The sequence below is a fragment of the Hippopotamus amphibius genome, chromosome 17 (assembly GCF_030028045.1).
Source record: "Hippopotamus amphibius kiboko isolate mHipAmp2 chromosome 17, mHipAmp2.hap2, whole genome shotgun sequence".
Taxonomy (NCBI): Eukaryota; Metazoa; Chordata; class Mammalia; order Artiodactyla; family Hippopotamidae; genus Hippopotamus; species Hippopotamus amphibius.
The window spans coordinates 11852794-11873202 of NC_080202.1; the positions used below are offsets into that span (position 1 = coordinate 11852794).

The window sequence follows — 20409 nt, forward strand, 5'->3', positions numbered from 1 at the left end:
GAGGGGGTAAGTAACCTGCCTGAGATCAAAGGGCCACAGAGAGGCAGTCCAATGGCCGAGGGCCAGAGCCCAGGTCGCTGCACCTTCCCTTTCCTCTCCGGGGTCCCGGGTCTCTGAGGCTTTCCTTCCCGAGCTTGTGCGGCACTGGCCCTGCCTTCCTGACCGCGCTCGGCCTTGCGGGTCGGTCATCTAAACCCAGGCCTCAGTTCTCCCTGCCTCCTGGCGACTCCAACGCCCTGCGTTGCTTGACCTCACTCTGAATCTCAGTCAGACCAAGCAAGACTCCTTTGACCTGGCTCTGAGGCAGGCCTGTGGCCTTTGAGTCATTCTATTCTAGGCGCACTCCGGAGTGCCACCAGCATCTCACAAACTGATGTCTAGAACCTAAGAAATCACCTCGGGGTGTGCGAAACGGGGTTGGGCGACCAGCTCTGGGCCTAACTTCCTGACGAAGCCCCGGAGCGGAGATCGGCGAAGCCCCACAGGCAACCAGAACAGGCTTGTCCTTCTCTGGGTAAAACTCCAAAGAGGTGGAGCCATCCCTGTGCCGTGTACCCAACAGTGTGAGAACGCAAGGGGAGCCGCGTCCACGTTTCCGTGCCAGCGAGAGAGGGCACGTGTCCTTCCCTTCTGCTCCGCAGAAAGCCTGACACCACAGCGCCGTGCACCCATGTGGTGCCTTCTGCGCCTGCGCAGACTGGGAGGGGTGCGCATGCGTACGGTGCGACTGGGAGGGGGGTGCGCATGCGCACGACGTGAATTCCATGCTTTTTCGGAGGCGGAAAGGCGGTTGGTGGTCGCTGACAGGGCTGACAAGGCGACGGTTGATGAAGGTGAAGAACCTGAGGGTTAAAGCTGCTTGTCAAGAAGGAAAACAGTGTGTGTGTAGGCCCTAGTTACCAAACTGCCCGGATCCCTGGGTCAGGAGAGATGGTTGGAAGAGAACATGAGCCCTGACTGGAGCTTTGTTGTTCCCCACGAGGCCGCCCAAGTAGGCCGGAGCCTCCATCTGAGGCAAAGGCCTTTTGGGCGGGTGTGTGTGTTTGTGCCTTGAGCAGACTTTCTGTACGTCGATGTCACCACCTGCCTTACTGTGATTAGGGTCCAGTTGGAAGCTGGAGTGGGGGGCACCTCAGGGTCGCTGCCCCCCGGAGTCAGTGGTCCAGGGGAGGATATGGCGCTTTTGTTTGCTTGAGTCTCAGAAACGTAATAGCCCTTGTTGTCCCCCTCTAGGGTCAGGATGTGTGTTGCGTTGGTATTTCTGGGCTAAGAAAAGGCTGCATAACGTGTTTTGGTTCCTAGAATGGCATCAAAAATATTTTCTAAAGGGGGTTCTGTGTCCAGGTTCAAGGCCACGCTGTGGAAAGAAAGCAGGGGCAACCCCTGACCTCACGTTTCCCAAGTTTTATTTCTAGAAACGATATTTGGAAATTAATATTTACCTCAGTATATGATTTGCATTATTACTCAGTGGTGTTCATGTCTGTCTGTCTCATGGGGCAGCGAACTTGGGAGAAGTGATCTTATTTAGGTTTGAAGCCTGCCTTTTCACGAAATAGGCAAGTATTTATTGAATTAAATTGGGATCAAAATATAAGAGGCTAGGCATGGGAAAAACTGCAACAGAAATTCTGTGGTGAAAGAAAACACAGAAAAATATCTTGTTTCACTTGTTGAAGTTATAGAAACAGAGTGGAAACTTATCGATACAATTATTCTGGTATTACCTGAGGCCTTAGTCTTTGGTATTATGTAATTCAGAGATCTCAAACTAATGGCCAAAGCAGATGATATGCACAGTGTTTTATTTTTTTTTTAATTTTTTAGTGAAGTTATTTATTAATTTATTTATTGGCTGCTTTGGGTCTTTGTTGCTGCACGTGGGCTTTCTCTAGTTGCAGCGAGCAGGGGCTACTCTTCGGTGGGGTGCATAGGCTTCTCATTGCGGTGGCTTCTCTTGTTGCAGAACATGGGCTCTAGGCATGTGGGCTTCAGTAGTTGTGGCATGTGGGCTCGTTAGTTGTGGCTCACAAGCTCTAGAGCACAGGCTCAGTAGTTGTGGACAGACAGGCTTAGCTGCTTGTGGCATGTTTGCCAGTGTTGTAGTCCATCTCCCTCTTTGTAGATCTGGTACAGAATTATTCTCATTGTGGGTTCTTGATTCTGAAATAAATTATGTAGACTGTGAAAATCCACATATGTTTAGAAAGCAAGATTGTAGCCACCCTAGTCTTAAGTTGTTTCGAACAGATTTGTAAAAATGGGTTATGTTGTAAATTCTTACTCGGAAAGCAAAACAGTCTGGTAGAGTGTTTACATTATCAGGTTTGAAACCATAGTTTTAAACCATAATTTCAGTAATTACTAGGCTGAGAACTTGATTTTGTTGTTCATACAATATGAGGTATAAATTTCATTCTTTAAAGGTATAGTCAAACAACTTCATGTTGTAAAGTTGGAGTGCTAAGGAAAAAATTATAAACTTTGATATTGAAGGAAATGAAGAGAAACATAAATGAAAATTCAACTCGAAGTACAGCAGGTATTGACCAACTTTTATTTTTAAAATTTCTGTAGTTTGTATATACTATGTAAACCTTGTATAGTCTACGGATGCAACATTTTGGAAGGAACTTTTAAAGAGAATGAACATATAGTCTAGCCTCTTTACTTTTTAGGTTGAAGGAAATAAAGTAACTTACTCAAGAGAAAACACTTAGTGACTTAGGTGGAACTAAAATCAGACTTTCCTGGATTTACTCTTGTGTTCTTTCTGCAGACCCCATGTGCTTGAGTTGTTTTGTGCTTTTTAAGCTGGAAATAAAGAAATTAATAATATTTTAATTTTTATTTGTGACTTTGAAAAAATATTTCCCGAAGTACTTTTGTTTCCCTAATAGCTTCCCCAGCTGTTTCTGCTTTCCCAATTTGTTAGTATAAGGACAGAGGACAAGAATGAAGAAAACCAGAGGAATGATGATAATGCACAGTGAAGATAATAATAGCTATTATTTATGGGGGATGTACTGTATTCTGGGCATTTCATTATATGTATTAATTTATTTAACTCTGGGATAGTTATTATCGTCCTGCCTGCTTTCTAGATGAGAAACGAAGGCACAAGGAGGTTAAGTAAGTAATTTATGAAGTGGAAGAACCAGGATTTGACCGTAGACTCCATTTTTTTCATTACTATATTACTCTGCTCTCACTATGCCATTTTGGCACAGTGAGTTTAAGGAAATAGCTGTGGTTTGTACTTTAAAATTGTAATTCAAAACTGCTTTGAAGTTGTAATTCAAACCCAGATAGTCTGATTCCAGAGCCCACATCATTTCCCCAGCCATTGATCAGACAATTGTCACAGAGTCTGTATTCTCATGTAGTGTAAGTGTCGATGGACCAACTAGAGTATGTTATAGTGGCAGGATATCTGGACTGAGTTAGGAAGCTTGGGCCCTATCTAGGTTCTTTCACTGCGGCAATGTGTAAGCTTTTTGGACCTCTTTTTTCTCGGAGATAACTTCTAGTTTCAGTGTTTATAAATTCTGACTTTTGACTTGAGATTCCAGGTGCCCCATCTGGAGGGTTTGGAGTAGTATTGATTCTCATTTGGATTTATTACTATCACTCTAAGGCATTCTCAAAATGATCCACAGAAAATATGCATATAGACAGCTGAAATTGCTGAGTTTTGGCTTACAAAGCAAATCTATTGAAATAAAATCTATGAGGGTGGGGTCTAGGAACCGGTATGTTAAGCATAATTAGAAATAAATCTTAGTCAAACTAAAGTTTGAGAATCGTGGCCTTAAAGGTGTGCTACCATAGTTAGAGAGTGGTTAGGGTTTTGGAACGCATGCGTCAGATTTTGGTTCTCCCTTACCTCTATTGTACTCGAAGGATCTCCTCCAGTTGATATGTTAAGCAAGCACAGGAGGAAAATAAGGAAAACAAAAAGTGTATTTGGAAAGGATTGGAGGATGAGGGAGGATATGGGAATTACTGCCAAACGAGGAATTAAGGCAGTGTTAACATAAAGCAAGAAAGGAGTTTTTAGAGAGACAAATAAGGCTATTTAGAATCTTAAAAAGAGTGTAAGAAAAATCCAAATCTATAGAAATATATCTGTAATAAATATAAAATTAACATATAGAAGTAGACGAATTCAAATTGTGTATCATTATATACTAGTAATTATTCTATAACTAGGTCTAACTATTTGCCTATTATGTACTAATTTATTGGTACATTCAATTTAGGCTGTTTGCCTGTACCATTGTTCAATCAGAAGAAGAGGAATAGACAGCCATTAACATCCAATCCACTTAAAAATGATCCAGGTATCAGTACTACTTCTGACAGTTATGATTTCCCTCCTATACCAACAGGTAAGAAAATAAGGTGAAAATTTTCAGAAAATGTGAAATAGGATTATAGAAAATTACCATTTCTATTTTATTATAATGGAAATAGAAAGTTTATTTTTTTCTTCTTTCCACTCTCCAGTTATAGGGATTACTTGGCTCTTTCTGAACATTCCAGTACAGTAGTTTGAATTTCCTTGTCTACAAGGGTGTCTTAGCATTTAAATGGAGTATCTTAAATCTGGAGTCTTTGTTCTAATGAAATAGTAACCTATATTATAAAGTTTTTTTTTTCTTTTTCAAAACACATATAGATACTGTGACTTAAACATTTGGTGATAAAGAACGGGAAAACTCAAGTTTCTTCAGGAATAAGGATGAGGGTGAATGGAAACATGGGAAAAATGGAAAAAATAGACCTTAGGAAGAGTAGAAGCCCAGGAATTACTAGTGCTTGGCCCTAGTCTTCTTTCTCTTCTTAAATAATTTTTGCCTTTTTTCATTTATTGGCTTTTCACTCTTTCATCCAGTTGGCTTCCTTATGGCTTTGACTGGCACACGAACTAAATTGCTCTAGCTTGGTGTTAACATAAATTTTAGTTTGAGTTCTTAGAGCCCATCATTGGCTGTCCTCTGTTTCTCTTGATTCAAATTCTAGAGACAGAGAGCCTCTGCTTCAGCTCATATTTTTAAATGGGGTCACTGAAATCCTAATTTAGCTTTATGGTTAGGCCTCTCATATGTGAAACAATTAGCTGTGATGGTTCGTGCTGGGAGGTCTTAATGTTTGCTTACTTTTTACTTCTCTCTGGAAGAAGACATGGACAGGCAGGTAGTCTGAAATGTACTTGGTACATGTTGGTTATATACATTTTGGGGGGACACTTAAAAAATCTTTAATAGGATTTTATACAACTAGAATTTTAAAATCCCATTATATATGTCAGTATTTGTATTGTTAATTTCATCCAGTGTGTAACCATAGACCTTAATCTACTTTTATATCTATAGTTATTTTGTTTTCTTCCACATTTGAGGAATTGGAAGTATGAATTTCATATTATTCTCATTTTTATGGATAAAAAATAAAAAATTCATATGGATATGAATAAGTGGACATTTATCTGGTCATCTTCTGCCATTTAAAAAATTCTCCACTATTTAAAATATTTTTATAAGTAGCATGAATGATGGATGATCTTGAAAAATAGCAATTTGAGTTGTTCCATAGGGAAGTGTGCCTCCTCCTGAGGTACTGAAATTTTCAAGCTCTGACCAGGATTACTATCTGTCAGAACTATAACAAAATTCTTATATTGGGTGAGAGATAGGACTAGACCAGTGTTTTTCAAATTTTTTTCTTGATCCATTAGTAGGTTGAGAAATAACCAATCTTTTAAAAACAGAAATAGTAGAGAATAGAGTAGAATAGACTAGAAAGTGTCAGTTTATCACGCATCGTAAGAATAAGAATTGATGGTAAAATTGTTATAGTCTCTCTCCAACACACACACACACACACACACACACACACGCACACACACTCACACACGCACAGCATGCCTGTGTATGTTCTGGATTTTGATGTTTTTCTTGCTGTGGGTTGGGATTAAGAAACATTGATTACACTGAATTTATGTTACAAGGTACGAGTACGAGGAGCTACACTAGGATTGACTGTGGAAGAGATACAGATTAAACTATTGCCTTGCTTAGAATAAGATGGGAAAGAAAGACATCTAAAAAAATTAATAGGGCAGACTATGACACATTCCACAGCAAAGTACTATTGAAGAACATGTCCATATTTTCAAGTACGTTTCTCCTTCAAACTTTCAACCGTCTCCCCTCACATATTAAATGAATATGATGAAAGAATTATTTCAAAAAATGCTATTTATCTTACTCTTACCTATGTTACTTATATCTTTTGAGATTGGGCCTGGGAAGCTATGAATCCAGAGTTGCCTCCTTTCACGAAAACACTGAACTCAGGGTATGTGGAAAATGTATACTGATGAATATGTGTGTCTGTTACTGACTGATATTATTTTTCTATGTATATCTTATATTTTTATATTTCTCAATTGGGGAACAAATCATTAATAGTTAATAAGACATATTTCCTTGAAAGGCAAATACCACATTCAGTTTCTCATCCCCTGAGAAGTCAAGATTCTGTGTCTAAATCCAATCAAGCAAATGCTGAAAGAAGCAAGAGTGGTTGGAGGTGAGTCTCCTTAAGATTTTTCTTATTCTATTCCTTCTTCTTCCCAGCTCCTCCTTTACTCCCTTCCCGCCTCCTCCTCTGTCTATTCTTCCTTTCTTAAACAGAATTCTATTTAGGAAATTTCTATACTTAATAACTATGATATTAGCTGTTTTATAAAAGAAGAGAACATGCCATATAAAACTTTAAAAGTAGGTAAATTTGGCAGTGATTATATTTCCAAGGAATACTTCATGTTATAATGAAATTTCTGTAAATATCACCATAAGTTTGTGATTTTGCTGTGAATTACTAATGATCTAATTGAAAATAGGTAAAGAGTCAAGAATAACTGTATTTAATGTTGGGTATATTTTGAAATTGAGAACCAAATAGAATGCTCAGTCATACTCCAGTAAGATAGTCAGCTGCAAGGTAAATAGGGTGGAATAAGAAAGATGGTGAATGAAATCATAAGCATGTGGCAAGATGGTGAGGGTACTTCAGGGGCATTGCCAGAAGTTTCTGAGTTTAATGTCAAATAATATGAAAAAAATGAATAGATAGAAAAAGGACATGGGTTATTTTTTAGGTTGGACTTTAGTATTCTTGGGTAAGTGGCAACTACTGAAATAAATAATTTTGGAAACAAAGTATTGGAAAAACAACACCAACCCCAAGTCATCTATTAGTCGTCGGTTACTGCTTCGATATGTTATTTTAGTATTCTTACAACAACCCTGTGAAGTTAACATTACCTTCACTTGTAGGAGATAAAGATACCACATTTTTTTAAATGGGGGAAATTTTTAATAAAATGGTTACTAATACAACAAAACAATATTTTTATTTTTAAAAGTTTAGTATTGATTTTATTATTCATGCTAGTTTCCTGAGGACCACAGTGCTTTCTTCAGTACCACTGCTTCAAACTAGGCCTATTCAGTGGTTTGAAATGGCCGTTGGAGGCATCGTTCCAGCTGTAGGTGCTAGGAGAAAATTCGTTTTGATAGACATTAGAGAATTAGGTAATCGATTTTAATCTGGATAGGCAGCCAGTATTGGATATTCCAATTTGAAATAATAGACAATCTGTCAGACAGTTGGAACATAACAACAGAAAATCTAGGAGCAGAAAACATTTGAAAACCCAAGTAGGCAGTTAGTAATCTGTTGAAGATCTTTTAACTGGTTCTGTGCTTAGGTTTAGAATCTAGGCTAACATTGCCAGATTTAGCAAATAAAAATATAGGATGCCCAGTTAAATCTGAATTTCAAATATAACAAATAAAATTTTAGTATAATTATGTCCCAAATATTGCATGTGACATATACTAAAAAATTATTTGTTGATTATTTGAAATTCAGATTTAACTGGGCATCCTGTATTTTACCTAATAACCCTTGTATAAACTCTCTTGAAACATGGAATTTGCAAGTACATTGTAGACTCCCATTCTTATAGGTTTTATGCTATTAGACAAGTTATCAAGATCGGTTTAATTTACCAGAATTAGTATACCAGACAATAAGCAAGGGTGAACTGATGTTAGTGTCTTCTATAAGTATACTAAAGCGCCTACAATTAGTCTTAAATAGTAGGTCTTAGAGAAATTGGGATTGCACTTGGTGGTTAAGAAATCTAAGTTGAGGAGAGGTGAAGACTCTAGAAACTGGGAATTGGGTACAACCTGGCAAATAGGTTCAGGTAAATCCATAAATTGTTTTTAAGGGAAGATAAGGTATTCTTTTTTTTCTATAATAGCCTACTATTTTTATTATAAAGATAATATAATCATTCTAGAAGAAAGTAAAAGGAAGAAAGTTATTCATAGTCACACTGATTCAGAGATAACCATTAATTAATTAATTAATTAATTAATTAATTTTTAAACAGGAAAATTAAGATGTTTCCTCAGTCTAGGAGCACCTCCTGAGCAAAAACATTGGAGGAGGTTGCAGATGCATTGTTACCAATAAGGAGTTGTAAAGCTAAAAGAAACTTTCCTAAACCATGAAAATAAAAGTAATTTCCATAGCCATGAGGAAAGAGAAAATTATGATTCTGTTCTCTTTATTGAACATGAAACTGTTGCCATATGAAGAGGTGATCAATGTAGGAAAAAAGTCTTATAGAGGTGTATTAGGCAATTAATTAATGATAATTTTTTTCCTGGATATTGTGATGTTTGTGGTATTTATCAACTTTGAAAAATTTTAAATTATTTGTGTTGATTTCTTTTCTCATTATTTTCATACTGAATTTTGTACCTAACTTGCTTAAGGCTCCCAAAATTTTACAAGCTTCAGGTTCCATATAATCTGGTCTAGGGAACCTAGACCTTTTCTTGGATTATTTTCTCTAACAAGGTATGGGTTGCATTGTTTGCCCTCCTGTGGTACTTTTGATATTTTCAGGATAACTGTACAGAAATAAGCATTTGTGACTTAGACTAGTATTTCCCTGTGGCACTCTTAACTAGCCTGCTCTGAAATTATACTTTTGATTTTGTCCTCATTAACATCATGTTCTGATCAACTGGTACAACTCACTTAGGTTAATGTAGCTAGTAAAATGCTGAAACATTCGTAAGAAGGGCTTTTAAGCTGCACAGTAAAATTACAAAATTTCTAATCAAACGGCTGTCTACCCTGCCTATATCTATTTTCCTTCTGATTTAAAATCACTGATGAGCCATAGTTTAACTTTTGAAAATTTTACTTTGTAGAAAATTTAAAAATAAATGTGTAAAGAAGGAAGCAGGGAGTTCCCTGGCAGTCCAGTGGTTAGGACTTGACGCTTTCACTGCCATGTCCCCAAGGGGTTCATAACCGCTGTCATATGAAGGCTTGTATAGTTTAAAAATATTCTCTATGGCACTGGACTTTGAGTTGGGAGACTAGGATTCTCTGGGTTTTGAATTGTCAGTAACTTGCTATATGACTTTGGGCAAGTTACTTCCTCCTGAAGATTCAGGTTCCTCACTGAGAGAGGTATAATATATTGTAGGGTTGCTGTGAGGATGTATTTGAATTTCTAACTGGTCAGAAGTTACAAATTAGTTTATAAATCACAAATTACCATGTAAATGCAAATTTTCATTAATAATTTTCTTTTATTAAGAAAAATATAGAAATAAAACTAATACTAATTAAAAAAAAACTTTTACAGCTACAGAGATGGCAACAAAAATACCAGTTTAAAAACTTGGGATAGAAATGATTTTAAGCCTCAGTGGAAAAGAACAGATCTAATGACAAACGATGGAATAAATTCGTGTCCAATGAATTTGGGAGCTCAACAAGGGAAACAATTAAGAGTATCTGAATCTACTAACTTATCTCACCAACGAGAAAGTGAAGTACTCGCACAAACACATTCGTCAACAATTTCTGGCTCCACAATGAGAAGTCTAGACAAAAATAATGCATTGCAGGCATTTAAGCCCAATTTTCAACAAATTCAATTTAAGAAAAAAATGTTGGCTGATTTTCCAGAAGAAAACACCCTCAAGGTAAGTTTTTAGACATTATTTGCATTTTTGTATTTACGTTAAAAAAACCATGAGATAAGTATTTAGAAACTTATAGGTATAAGAGTATTTGAAATCACTTCCATGGCATACATTACTTGATTGGCACAAAAACCCAGTTCTATTGGAGTAGATGTATGTTAGTTTCCAAAAAATTTTCCTGGAGGTTGTGAATGGCTGCTGCTTTTCATAGTTGCTTTAGAATTTCTTACTAGCCTCTGAATTTTACTGTTTACTAATTATTGAGATGATGATAGTTTATCCATTGCTTGCAGAAATTCTTCAGGTTCTTCATATGTCACTCTGAAGTGTTTTTTTTTTTTTTTTGGTCTTTTTTCTGTTCTTGTTTGTTTGTTTTAATAAGGGTCAGCAAACTTTTTCTGTAAAGGGTTGGATAGTAAATATTTTTGGCTTTATGGGCCACATTGTCTCTCTTGGCAACTACTCAACTGTACCACTCAGTGCTGCTGTTGTAGCTTAAAAGCAGCCGTGGATAGTTCATAAATGAGTGGGTATGGCTGAGTTCCAATGAAAGTTTACCCAAAAAAGACAGCAGATTAGATTTGGGCTGCAGGCTGTAGTTTGCTGACTTCTGCTCCATAATCTGGTCTTATTTACTTTTCCAGCTTTGTATTACATATTTCACTAATTCTTCCATACTCCAGTCATCTCAGACTCTTCACAATTCTCTAAACATGATATGCACTCTAATATGACTGTGCTTTGGTTTATATTTTTCCCCATACCTGTGCCTCAGGTATTTCCTCTCTCCACCCCTCACTGTAGTCATTCTTTGTAAATGTCTTTTTATATATTATACGTGCTGGCTGTTTGCTATCTTCCTTCCCTTGCCTCTTGGTCCAATAGATTCTTTACCCTCTGCCCTTCTCTGTGTTCTGAAAGTCTGAATGGTCCTACATAGTGCATCATCCTAGGATCCATTGGCTGGCTCTTGGTAGGAGTCAGCCAGTGGGCGTGGAAGTCCCATGCAGGACATCAAAGGGTAGGGAGAGAGGCTGGGTTTCCCCATTCCTCCCCTGCTTAAATGTTGTGTCTTAGATGGTAGCTGTGTCCCTGCATGATATAGCCCCTCCATGAGTCCAGCTTTCACAGGCTTAGTAATTTTATTTCCTCCCCTTGTCCTTTCAGCCTAGAAGTGGTAGCAGTTTCTTATTGTTGTTAGTCTTTGAGTGCTTAAGTACCCTATGTTTATTCTACCCATATACCTGTAAGCAGTTTTTTCAATAAGTGATCTGGGGTAAATTTTTTTTTTTTCTGAAAATCTAATATAGCATGTTTCACAGTGGCTCTCAACCTTGTTTCCTTGTACACAAGAATGATATGATAGTCACCTTAGTAATAGTGGCTCATTATGGCAGTAAACCAACCCCCCTCCCTCCCTTCCTTCCTTCATCTTTCTATCCTTCCTCTTTCTTTCTTGTAGGCCTGCCTACTTGCTTGGCCTGAGACATCCTGGTACAGGTCCAACAGGCTGGTGGGCAGGGCCAGGTCCTGGTCCTCTGTGATTGTAATTAACCTCCCATTTGTGAGTTGCCCATCCTGAGGGTATGGGTCTTGACAATACCTTGTATCTGCCCTCCTACCCATCTTGTTGTGGTTCTTTCTTTATATCTTTAGTTGCAGAATTTCTTATTTGCTAGTCTTTCGGTTTTTCTTACCAATAATTGCTCTATAAATAGATGTAATTTTGGTGTGCCCTTGGGAGGAGGTGAGCTCAGGGTCTTCCTACTTCGCCATCTTGGCCATTCCGTCCTCTTAGTTGATCTTTAAAAATGCCAAACACATTCCCATCTCAAGGCCTTTACACTAACTGTTCCCTCAGTCCTCACTCAACAACCTATTTAAAATAATAATCCCCATCTCTTTTTATCCTTTTACCCTGTTTTTTTAATGCATAGGATATATCAATTCCTGACATTCTATTATATATTTATTTGTTTTATGAATACCCTGTTAGGCTGTAAAATCTATGAAGGTAGATAGCTTGTCTGTTTTGTTCAGTACTATTTCCTCATTAGCTATGTTTGGCACATAGTACGTACCAGTAAATACTTTTGGAATGAATGAATGAATGTGTCTCGGTTCCCTCGTAGAGTGTGAGCACGTTAGGGAAAGGAACTGTGTTTTACTCACCTGGGTTTATCACAGGATTGGCACATGGTGCTTTAAAAATATTCAAAGACTTAACAAATGAATGAGTCAATGAAGGCCTATGTAAAATAAAGATAAAAAGAAAAAAATAATCCTCTTCTTGATAATTATATCTCCAAGTGCATTTGAGTTTCTCCTCCTTAGCAAAGTACTGATGATGCCTTTAATTTAGGAGAGTAACTGTACTAAAATTTTCAATAGTTCTTTTTTACATATTTTACATAGTCTTTTAACATATTTTACACATTTGCCTGTTATAAGGACCTAAAATCTTTACATAGAAAATGAACGAGCATGATGAAAAAAGTGACAGGTTTTTCTAATGCTATGTTTTTATTTTTTCAGAAGGAAGCATCATTGTATCAGTTAAAGCTTAGGGAAAAAGATAATTCTTTAAGAATTATATCTGCAGTTATTGAAGGCATGAAGTACTGGTGTGAACATGCACAGAAAACTGTACTTCTTTTTGAAATATTAGGTAGGTTACTACTTCAAAAATACTTTAGTAATGCCATTTGGACAATAGTTTTGAATGTTTTTAATAATGTTTATTGTTTTTCTTAAAGTTTTGAATGTTAATAGGAATACCTGGGGGATCTTAAAGAAAAATAAAATTTTACCAGAGGAGATTAAAGTTTATTAGAATTTATTCAGTTCTTGTATCTGTCATTGATTTGTGTACTCTTGAGGCAGGTGAGGAAATGGGGCAAATAATTAAAATAGACTTGAGTAAAAATCACTAAACTAGTTAGGAGCAGAAATGGATCTAGACTCCAAGTCTTATTCTCAATAGCTTGTTCTTTCTACTGTATTACACTAAATCCAGTAGTAATTTTGTAAGATTAATTATAAATTAAATATTCTGAAAGACCATTTGTGAAGAATCCTTTACCAGTATGAGTAAACACCCTACAATTAGCCTGTTTTCTACATTAATATTTAAAAGGGAGGAGAGTTTTGTAGAATGTTTCTGGAATTTAATTTTACTTAGACTGAAGAGATAAACAAGAAGTAGAGGTTCAAAACATATTTCTTTCCATAGTTTACATAAAATATTTAATTTAAATTATGGAATATTCTAAATATACAGAAAAATACAGAGAATAAAATAAATATCCACCTACCTATGTTATAGATATCTTTGAAAACCCCTATCCATTTTTATTATTTTCTAGAGATAATCACTGGTATGTTTCCTTTCCATGCTTTTATAATTTTACTCTCTATGTCTGATTTCATAAATTTATATGTATTTATTTATTGTTTTATATGTTTTAAAATATAAAGTTTGCATTTTCAGCCAGCATCATGTTTTTGAGATATAGCCATCTTTATATCCTGTCACAGTGTTGACTTCATCCTGAGGCTCCAATTATGGTCTCTCCAGCAGCTTCTGACTCTTCCCTTATGACATAAAGATGATTATCAAAGTTCTCTACACCACACATTCATCCTTATACCACACTGTTATATTCTTTGTTAGTTTCTTCTAGGTGCTTTTTCCCAGAAACTAGCAAATGCCCCCTTGCATGTCATCATTTCTGACTGGGCAACAAGCCCATCACTGCAACCCTGAGCTCTGTAGCTGGGGAAGGGGATATGTTGATTAGCTTACATCAGCCTCAGGTTACTCCTGGGTCTAGGGGTGGGGACAAATCCCATCCAAATCATATGGCTAAGAATGGCATAGGAAAGATTTCCTAAAGGAAAATCTGGGTATTATGAGGGGAAAGGGAGGCTGACCTCAAAATAACAAATGTCCACTAGCAGTACCTAATAGTTGGTTATTAAAGGAATGAATAGTGGTCTCATTTGATAGTAATTTCTTGAAATAAACATGAATTATCATTTGAATTTTATAGATGAGATTTGAAAGAGGTTAAACAATGTTTAATTTAGTAAGTTGAGGAACTGAGACTCAATTGCATGACTTCTGATTCTAATTCAATGTTTTTTTTCATTAAACCATGATGTTTATTTGTTATACTTGTATATTTTATTTATTATAATGCAGTAGATTGGTCTGAGGATTTAACCACTCCACTGAACACATTCAAAGAGAAAAGCTTCAGATTGTCATATAATCTGTCCGTAGGTTGGAGAGGGCCAGAAATTTTGCTTTCCTTAGAATAAAACAGTTTCAGAAATATCTTTCCCTCTTAAAATGTTTTCTTATTAATGTATAAGTAAAAATATGAGAGGTTGGTATGGGAATAGTTATTTAAGTATCAACTTCTCTTTGTTAAATTTTATTTGCATTTTACCAACACTGATTTTTTTCCCCTCTCTGTTTCAACGTTGCTTAGCTGTTCTCGATTCAGCTGTTACAACCGGCCCTTATTGTTCAAAGACTTTTCTTCTGAGAGATGGGAAAAATACTCTGCCTTGTGTATTTTATGAAATAGTGAGTATTTGTTTAAGTATTCCTTTTTCTTAATTGGCTGCATTGGGTCTTTGTTGCTGCGCACGAGCTTTTTTCCCTCTAGTTGCAGCGAGCGGGGGCAATTCTTTGTTGCAGTGCGCAGGCTTCTCAGTGCAGTGGCTTCTCTTATTGCGGAGTATGGGCTCTAGGCTCTTAGGCTTCAGTAGTTGTGGCATGTGGGCTCAGTAGTTGTGGTTTGCGGGCTTAGTTGCTCCGAGGCATGTGGGATCTTCCCAGACCAGGACTCGAACCTGTGTCCCCTGCTTTGGCAGCCGGATTCTTAGTGACTGCCACCAGGGAAGTCCCTGTTTAAGTATTCTTTCCAAAGCCTAGGTCAACAAAAACATACAAACTCAGGTTGTAATTTCTCTGCAGTAGAAATTCTGTTAATGATTTAGTGGTACTTTCAACATTTTGTTTGGTCTTAATTATGATATTAAAATTATTTATTTGTTCAACTAAAATGGAGGGCCCACTATGTGCCAGGTGTTGTGCTCAATGCAGAGGATACAAAGTGGAATATAAGTGGTAAATGGCTCTTTCTCTAAAAGAGTTTATAATCTCAGGTAGAAAGATACATAAATGTTACACTGTGTTATGATAAATAGTATGATAAGAGGTGTGTGCAGGGTGCTATAGAAGTAGATAGAATGAGTCACATCAGGGAAAGATTTTTGAAGAATGTAGTTACTTATCTTGTCTTAGATATTTAAGGTCTAATAAATTAAGCCAAAGTGTAGGGAGGTAGGGGAAGAGGTGGGAGGAATGCATTCTTAGGTGAGGGAGCAGTGCATGCAAAGACATGAAGCTCAAACAGAGCCTGGATTATCCAGGAAACTGCAAGTAGTTATAATTACCGGAGTGTAGAGCTAGTAAGTGATGGGGGTAAAGGTAGTGGTTCAGAACTTGAAGGGAAGGCAGAGAGAGTGAGCTGGGATGTAGGGAAGAAGCTTGGTAACAAAGGAGGCTGGAAACCTTATAAGACTTACATACTTTGTGAAAGAGTTTAGCATTAATTCTGAAATTGGGCTTAATTCTTAAATCACACTTGGATTCCAATTTGTACTCTACCATTTACTAGCTTTATGACCTTGAGTGAGCTGCTTAAACTTCCTGAGCATCAGTTTTTCAGCCTGTAAATTGGGGAGACTAATTCCTACTTTGAAAGGTTGTTTGGAGATTAGACAATAAAATATATGAAAGTATAGCATCTGACATAGCAGATGATCAAGAAATAGTAATTGTCATGTTATTAATTTTTATAATATCTTGAATGCTTATTATTTTCTCTAGTCTGATAAGTTTTTAAAAATTTATTTATTTATTTATTTATTTATTTATTTATTTATGGCTGTGTTGGGTCTTCATTGCTGCACGCAGACTTTATTTGCAGTGAGCGGGGGCTAGTCTTCATTGCAGTGTGCAGGCTTCTCATTGCGGTGGTTTCTCTACTTTTGGAGCATGGGCTCTAGGCATGTGGGCTTCAGTAGTTGCAGCACACGGGCTCAGTAGTTGTGGCGCATGGGCTTAGTTGCTCTGCTGCATGTGGGATCTTCCCAGACCAGGGCTCGAACCGTGTCCCCTGCATTGGCAGGTGGATTCTTAACCACTGTGCCACCAGGGAAGTCTGATAAGTTGTTTAAAAACTTTTTTATTGAAGTATAACATACAAAAAAGTGCACAAATCATTACTGTACAATTCTGTGATGGTATCGCAAAGTGAACATTACCAAGGTTAAGAAATAGAACATTGCTATCACCCTGTGCATCCTTGTGCCTCTTCTCATTCACTACCTCTTGTTTTCTGCCTAAAAGTGACCACTATTTTGACTTTTAATATCATAAATTAATTCTGCTTGTTTTTGAACTTTATATAAATAGTTTCATATGGTATGTCTTATTTTATGTCTTGTCTTTTTCACTCAACACAATGTTTATAAGATTCATCTATGTTGTTGCATGTAGCTAAAGTTCATTTATTTCTATTTCTATATACAATATTCTGTTGTATGAATATATCACAATTTAGTTTTCTGTTCTATTGTTGGTGGGCATCTTGGTTGTTTCCTTTTTTTTTGTTATTATGAATAATACCTATGAACATTCTTATAGGTGTCTCTTGTGCATGTGCATGCCTTTCTGTTGGGTGTATACCTAGAAGTAAAATTGCTGAATTGTAGTGCTTGTGTATGTTCTAATATGGTAGTTATTGCCAGAGAATTTTCCAAAAGGTTGTAACAGTGTATGCATTCACAATCAGCGTAGGAGAGTTGTAGCTTCTCTGCATTCTTACCACCGTTTAGTACTGTCAGTCTTTTTTATTTTAGCCATTCTAGTGTGTAAGTTTAGCGCTATCTCATTTCTTTCCAATTCCCTGGTGACTAATGAGATTCAACACTTTTGATGTTTACTGGCCCTTTAGATATATTCTTTTGAAAAGTCTGTTTAGACCTCTTGTAATTTTTTTCTTTTGAATTATCTGTCTTTTCCTTATTGATTTATAGGAGTTTTTGAAAAAATTATTCTGAGTACAAGTTCTTTGTCTATTATATGTATTGCAGACATCTTCTCTTACTCTGTGGTTTGCTTTTTTCAGTCTTAGTAGTGGCTTTTGAAGAACAGAAAATCTTCACTTTAATATAGTCCTTTTAGCAATGATCAACATTTCCCCTTATAGTCAGTGCTTTTTATGACTGTTTAGTGACAGAAATCCCAGAATGATTTTATTCATTACTGATAGGATTTGGAACTGGCTGGTCTTTTTCTGGCTTACTACCCCATGAGGGCCTAGCCCTTCTGAATCTCCCAACCCTAAGCCTGGGGTGGGGGTGGTGTGGTTACCAGAATCTCTTTTCTTTGTGGGAACCTTGGACTCCATTTTTTCTCTTAGCCCTATGAGCCTGTGAGAAGCTCTGCTCAATTTTCTCAAATTGAGAAATTGAGACCCTCAAACTGCCTTGGCTTTAATTGGCAGATACCTCAGGAGGGGAAGCATCCCCAAACATCAGGCCCCATTCTGGACTCTTATCCTCTCCCAGATGGGGTCTCTGTAATTCCTCACTGCCTTTGGTATCTGTCTGGTGTCTTGAGGATATTTTTATTTTTATGTATTTATTTAAAATTTTTGGCCACACCACGTGGCATGTGGGATCTTAGTTCCCTGACCAGGGATTGAACCTGTGACCCCTACATTGGTAGTGCATAGTCTTAACCACTGGACTGCCAGGGAAGTCCCCATGAGGATATTTTTAAATAAATATTCCATCCAGCTATTCTAGTTGTTTTTAGTGGGAAAGTTGGTCTGAACTACCTAGTCTGCCATCTACTAAAAGTGGAACTGTGGCAGTCTAATAGAAGTGAATATTCATGTGCCATTATATTGGGAATTATTGAGTCTTTTAAGAAGCAACAGCTTGGGACTTCCCTGGTGGTCCAGTGGCTAAGACTCTGCGCTCCCGATGCAGGGGGTCTGGGTTCAATCCCTGGTCAGGGAACTAGATCCCACATGCTGCAACTAGGAGTTTGCAGGCTGCAACTGAAGATCCCGCAGCCCACAACAATGATCCCACATGCCACAACTAAGACCCAGTGCAACCAAATAAATAAATATTAAAAAAAAAAAATTGAAGAAGCAGCAGCTCACTAGCTGGTATGAAGCCCTACGCAAGTGAAAGTCTTTCTTCTGTGACAGGGCATTTATGCCTAAATATTCTGGTCTTGTCAGCAGTGGGGCCCTAAATGAGGTAAGGGAATTATAGCATTTTGGGTTCATTCATATTTAGTTGATCATATTATTAGTTTAAAAAATTGAAATTCAAATGAAGTAATAAATAACTTTATTGATATTTATTTTTTAAAAAACAGGATCGTGAACTTCCAAGACTGATTAGAGGCCGAGTGCATAGGTGTGTTGGAAAATATGACCAGAAAAAGAATATTTTTAAATGTGTTTCTGTCCGACCGGCATCTGTTTCTGAACAAAAAACTTTCCAAGCATTTGTTAAAATTGTAGATGCTGAAATGAGATATTATACTAAGGTAATGAATGAAATTTAAGTAGTGATGAAGGAAGTTTAATTAGTATAAATTAAGCATTTTTCTGTTATTGTTTAAATTACCATCTCTATGGTTTTATGGCTACTGTTTTTCTGTATTTCACTTGTTGAATTAAAATATTTAAATCCTTTTAACTGTGGAAAGAATTTTTGAAAAATAATTTTATTTTTATAAAAATGGTACATATGCTAAAATTAAAAAAACTATTTCAGATAAGAATGCTTAATATAATAGAAATAGATAGGTACTTATTTAATATGAAATAATAATACATTTGAGTCAGCCTAAAAGCCAACATCAAGCTTAATGGGAAAATATAGAGACATTCCCGCTAAAGTCAGGAAAAAGACCAGGGTACCCACTGTCAGCTCCATTACTAAGCACTATACTGAAGCTGCTAGTCTATGCAGTTCATTTAATTACTTCAGATATTTAGTGGGCATATACTACCTGCCAGGCACTATTTCATGTGCTTGTTAACAAAGCAGTTAACAAAATAACAAAAATCTCTGAATTTATGGGATTTATATTCTGGGACCCATAGAATATGTTAGACAAAAGATAAATATTTGGGGTATAATAATTATTGCTATTGGTAGAAGATATAATTGTATATATGGAAAACCTAAAATAATCAACCGAGAAACTACTGCAAATGAGGTAATTTGGTAAGGCACTGGAATGGAAAACTTAATATGTAGAAATCATCAGTAGATATTATTTATATGACCAAAACCATTAGAGTGTAAAAGATACCATTTTAAAAAATATCTAAAACTAACCAATACTAAATGATAACTGTGGAAAGTATACACATGAAACTTTAAAATACATGCTAATGAAGGACACAGAAGACTTGGACAAATAAAAAAAAATAATTTTCTTGGATAGGAGGACAAAGATACTGATTTTTCTAAAGTTAATTTGTAACTTATATAATGTCTTTCTCCTTCTGTATGTATACCTCCTCCCCCCCCCCCCCCACATATTAGCCAAATGGATACTGAAGGTTATGTTTTTAAAAAAACTGAGAATAGTCAGGAAAACTCTGAAAAAGTAGAACAATAGAGGACAGTTTTATCAAATATTATAAAGCCTTAAACATACTATATTAGTTATCTATTGTTGCACAACCAATTACCCACCAAATTAGTGGCTTTAAACAACAGCATTTATTTATTATTATTATTATTATTTTAAGCTCTTTATTGGAATATAATTGCTTTACATTCTTGTACCAGCTTTTGAGGTACACCAAAGTGAATCAGCTGTATTTATACATATATCCCCATATCCCCTTCCTCCCACAACTCCCTCCTGCTCTCCCTGTCCTGGCCCTCCAAGTCATCACCCATCATCAAGTTGATTAAGTCATCGCCCATCGAGTTGATCTCCCTTTGTTATACAGCAACTTCCCACTGGCTATCTATTTTGCAGTTGGTAGTGTATATATGTCTATGCTACTCTCTCACTTCATCCCAGCTTCCCCTTCGTCCCCCGCCCCCCCAACCCTGTGTGCTCCAGTCCATTCTCTGCATCTGCATCCTTGTTCTTGCCCTGTCACTGGGTTCATCAGTACCATTTTTTTTTTTTTTTTAGATTCCGTATATATGAGTTAGCATACAGTATTTATTTTTCTCTTTCTGGCTT

At 36.7% G+C, this 20409-nt stretch overlaps 1 protein-coding gene across 2 annotated transcripts; it reads left to right on the forward strand.

Moving 5' to 3' along the window:
- The first annotated feature begins 774 nt into the window (after nucleotides 1-774).
- On the forward strand, nucleotides 775-18893 carry SPATA22 (spermatogenesis associated 22). Of its 2 annotated transcripts, XM_057716309.1 has the most exons (9): nucleotides 775-848; nucleotides 2427-2542; nucleotides 4263-4391; nucleotides 6303-6363; nucleotides 6502-6597; nucleotides 9749-10091; nucleotides 12627-12759; nucleotides 14588-14685; nucleotides 18568-18893. In XM_057716309.1, the coding sequence occupies exons 2-9, from the start codon at nucleotides 2500-2502 to the stop codon at nucleotides 18757-18759; spliced, it is 1095 nt and encodes a 364-aa protein (XP_057572292.1). In that variant the 5' UTR covers nucleotides 775-848; nucleotides 2427-2499; the 3' UTR covers nucleotides 18760-18893. The 2 variants fall into 2 exon arrangements, with proteins under 2 accessions (XP_057572292.1, XP_057572293.1); XM_057716310.1 differs by lacking the exon at nucleotides 775-848 and having other exon boundaries at nucleotides 2500-2542; nucleotides 12630-12759; nucleotides 18568-18759.
- Nucleotides 18894-20409: the final 1516 nt, after the last annotated feature.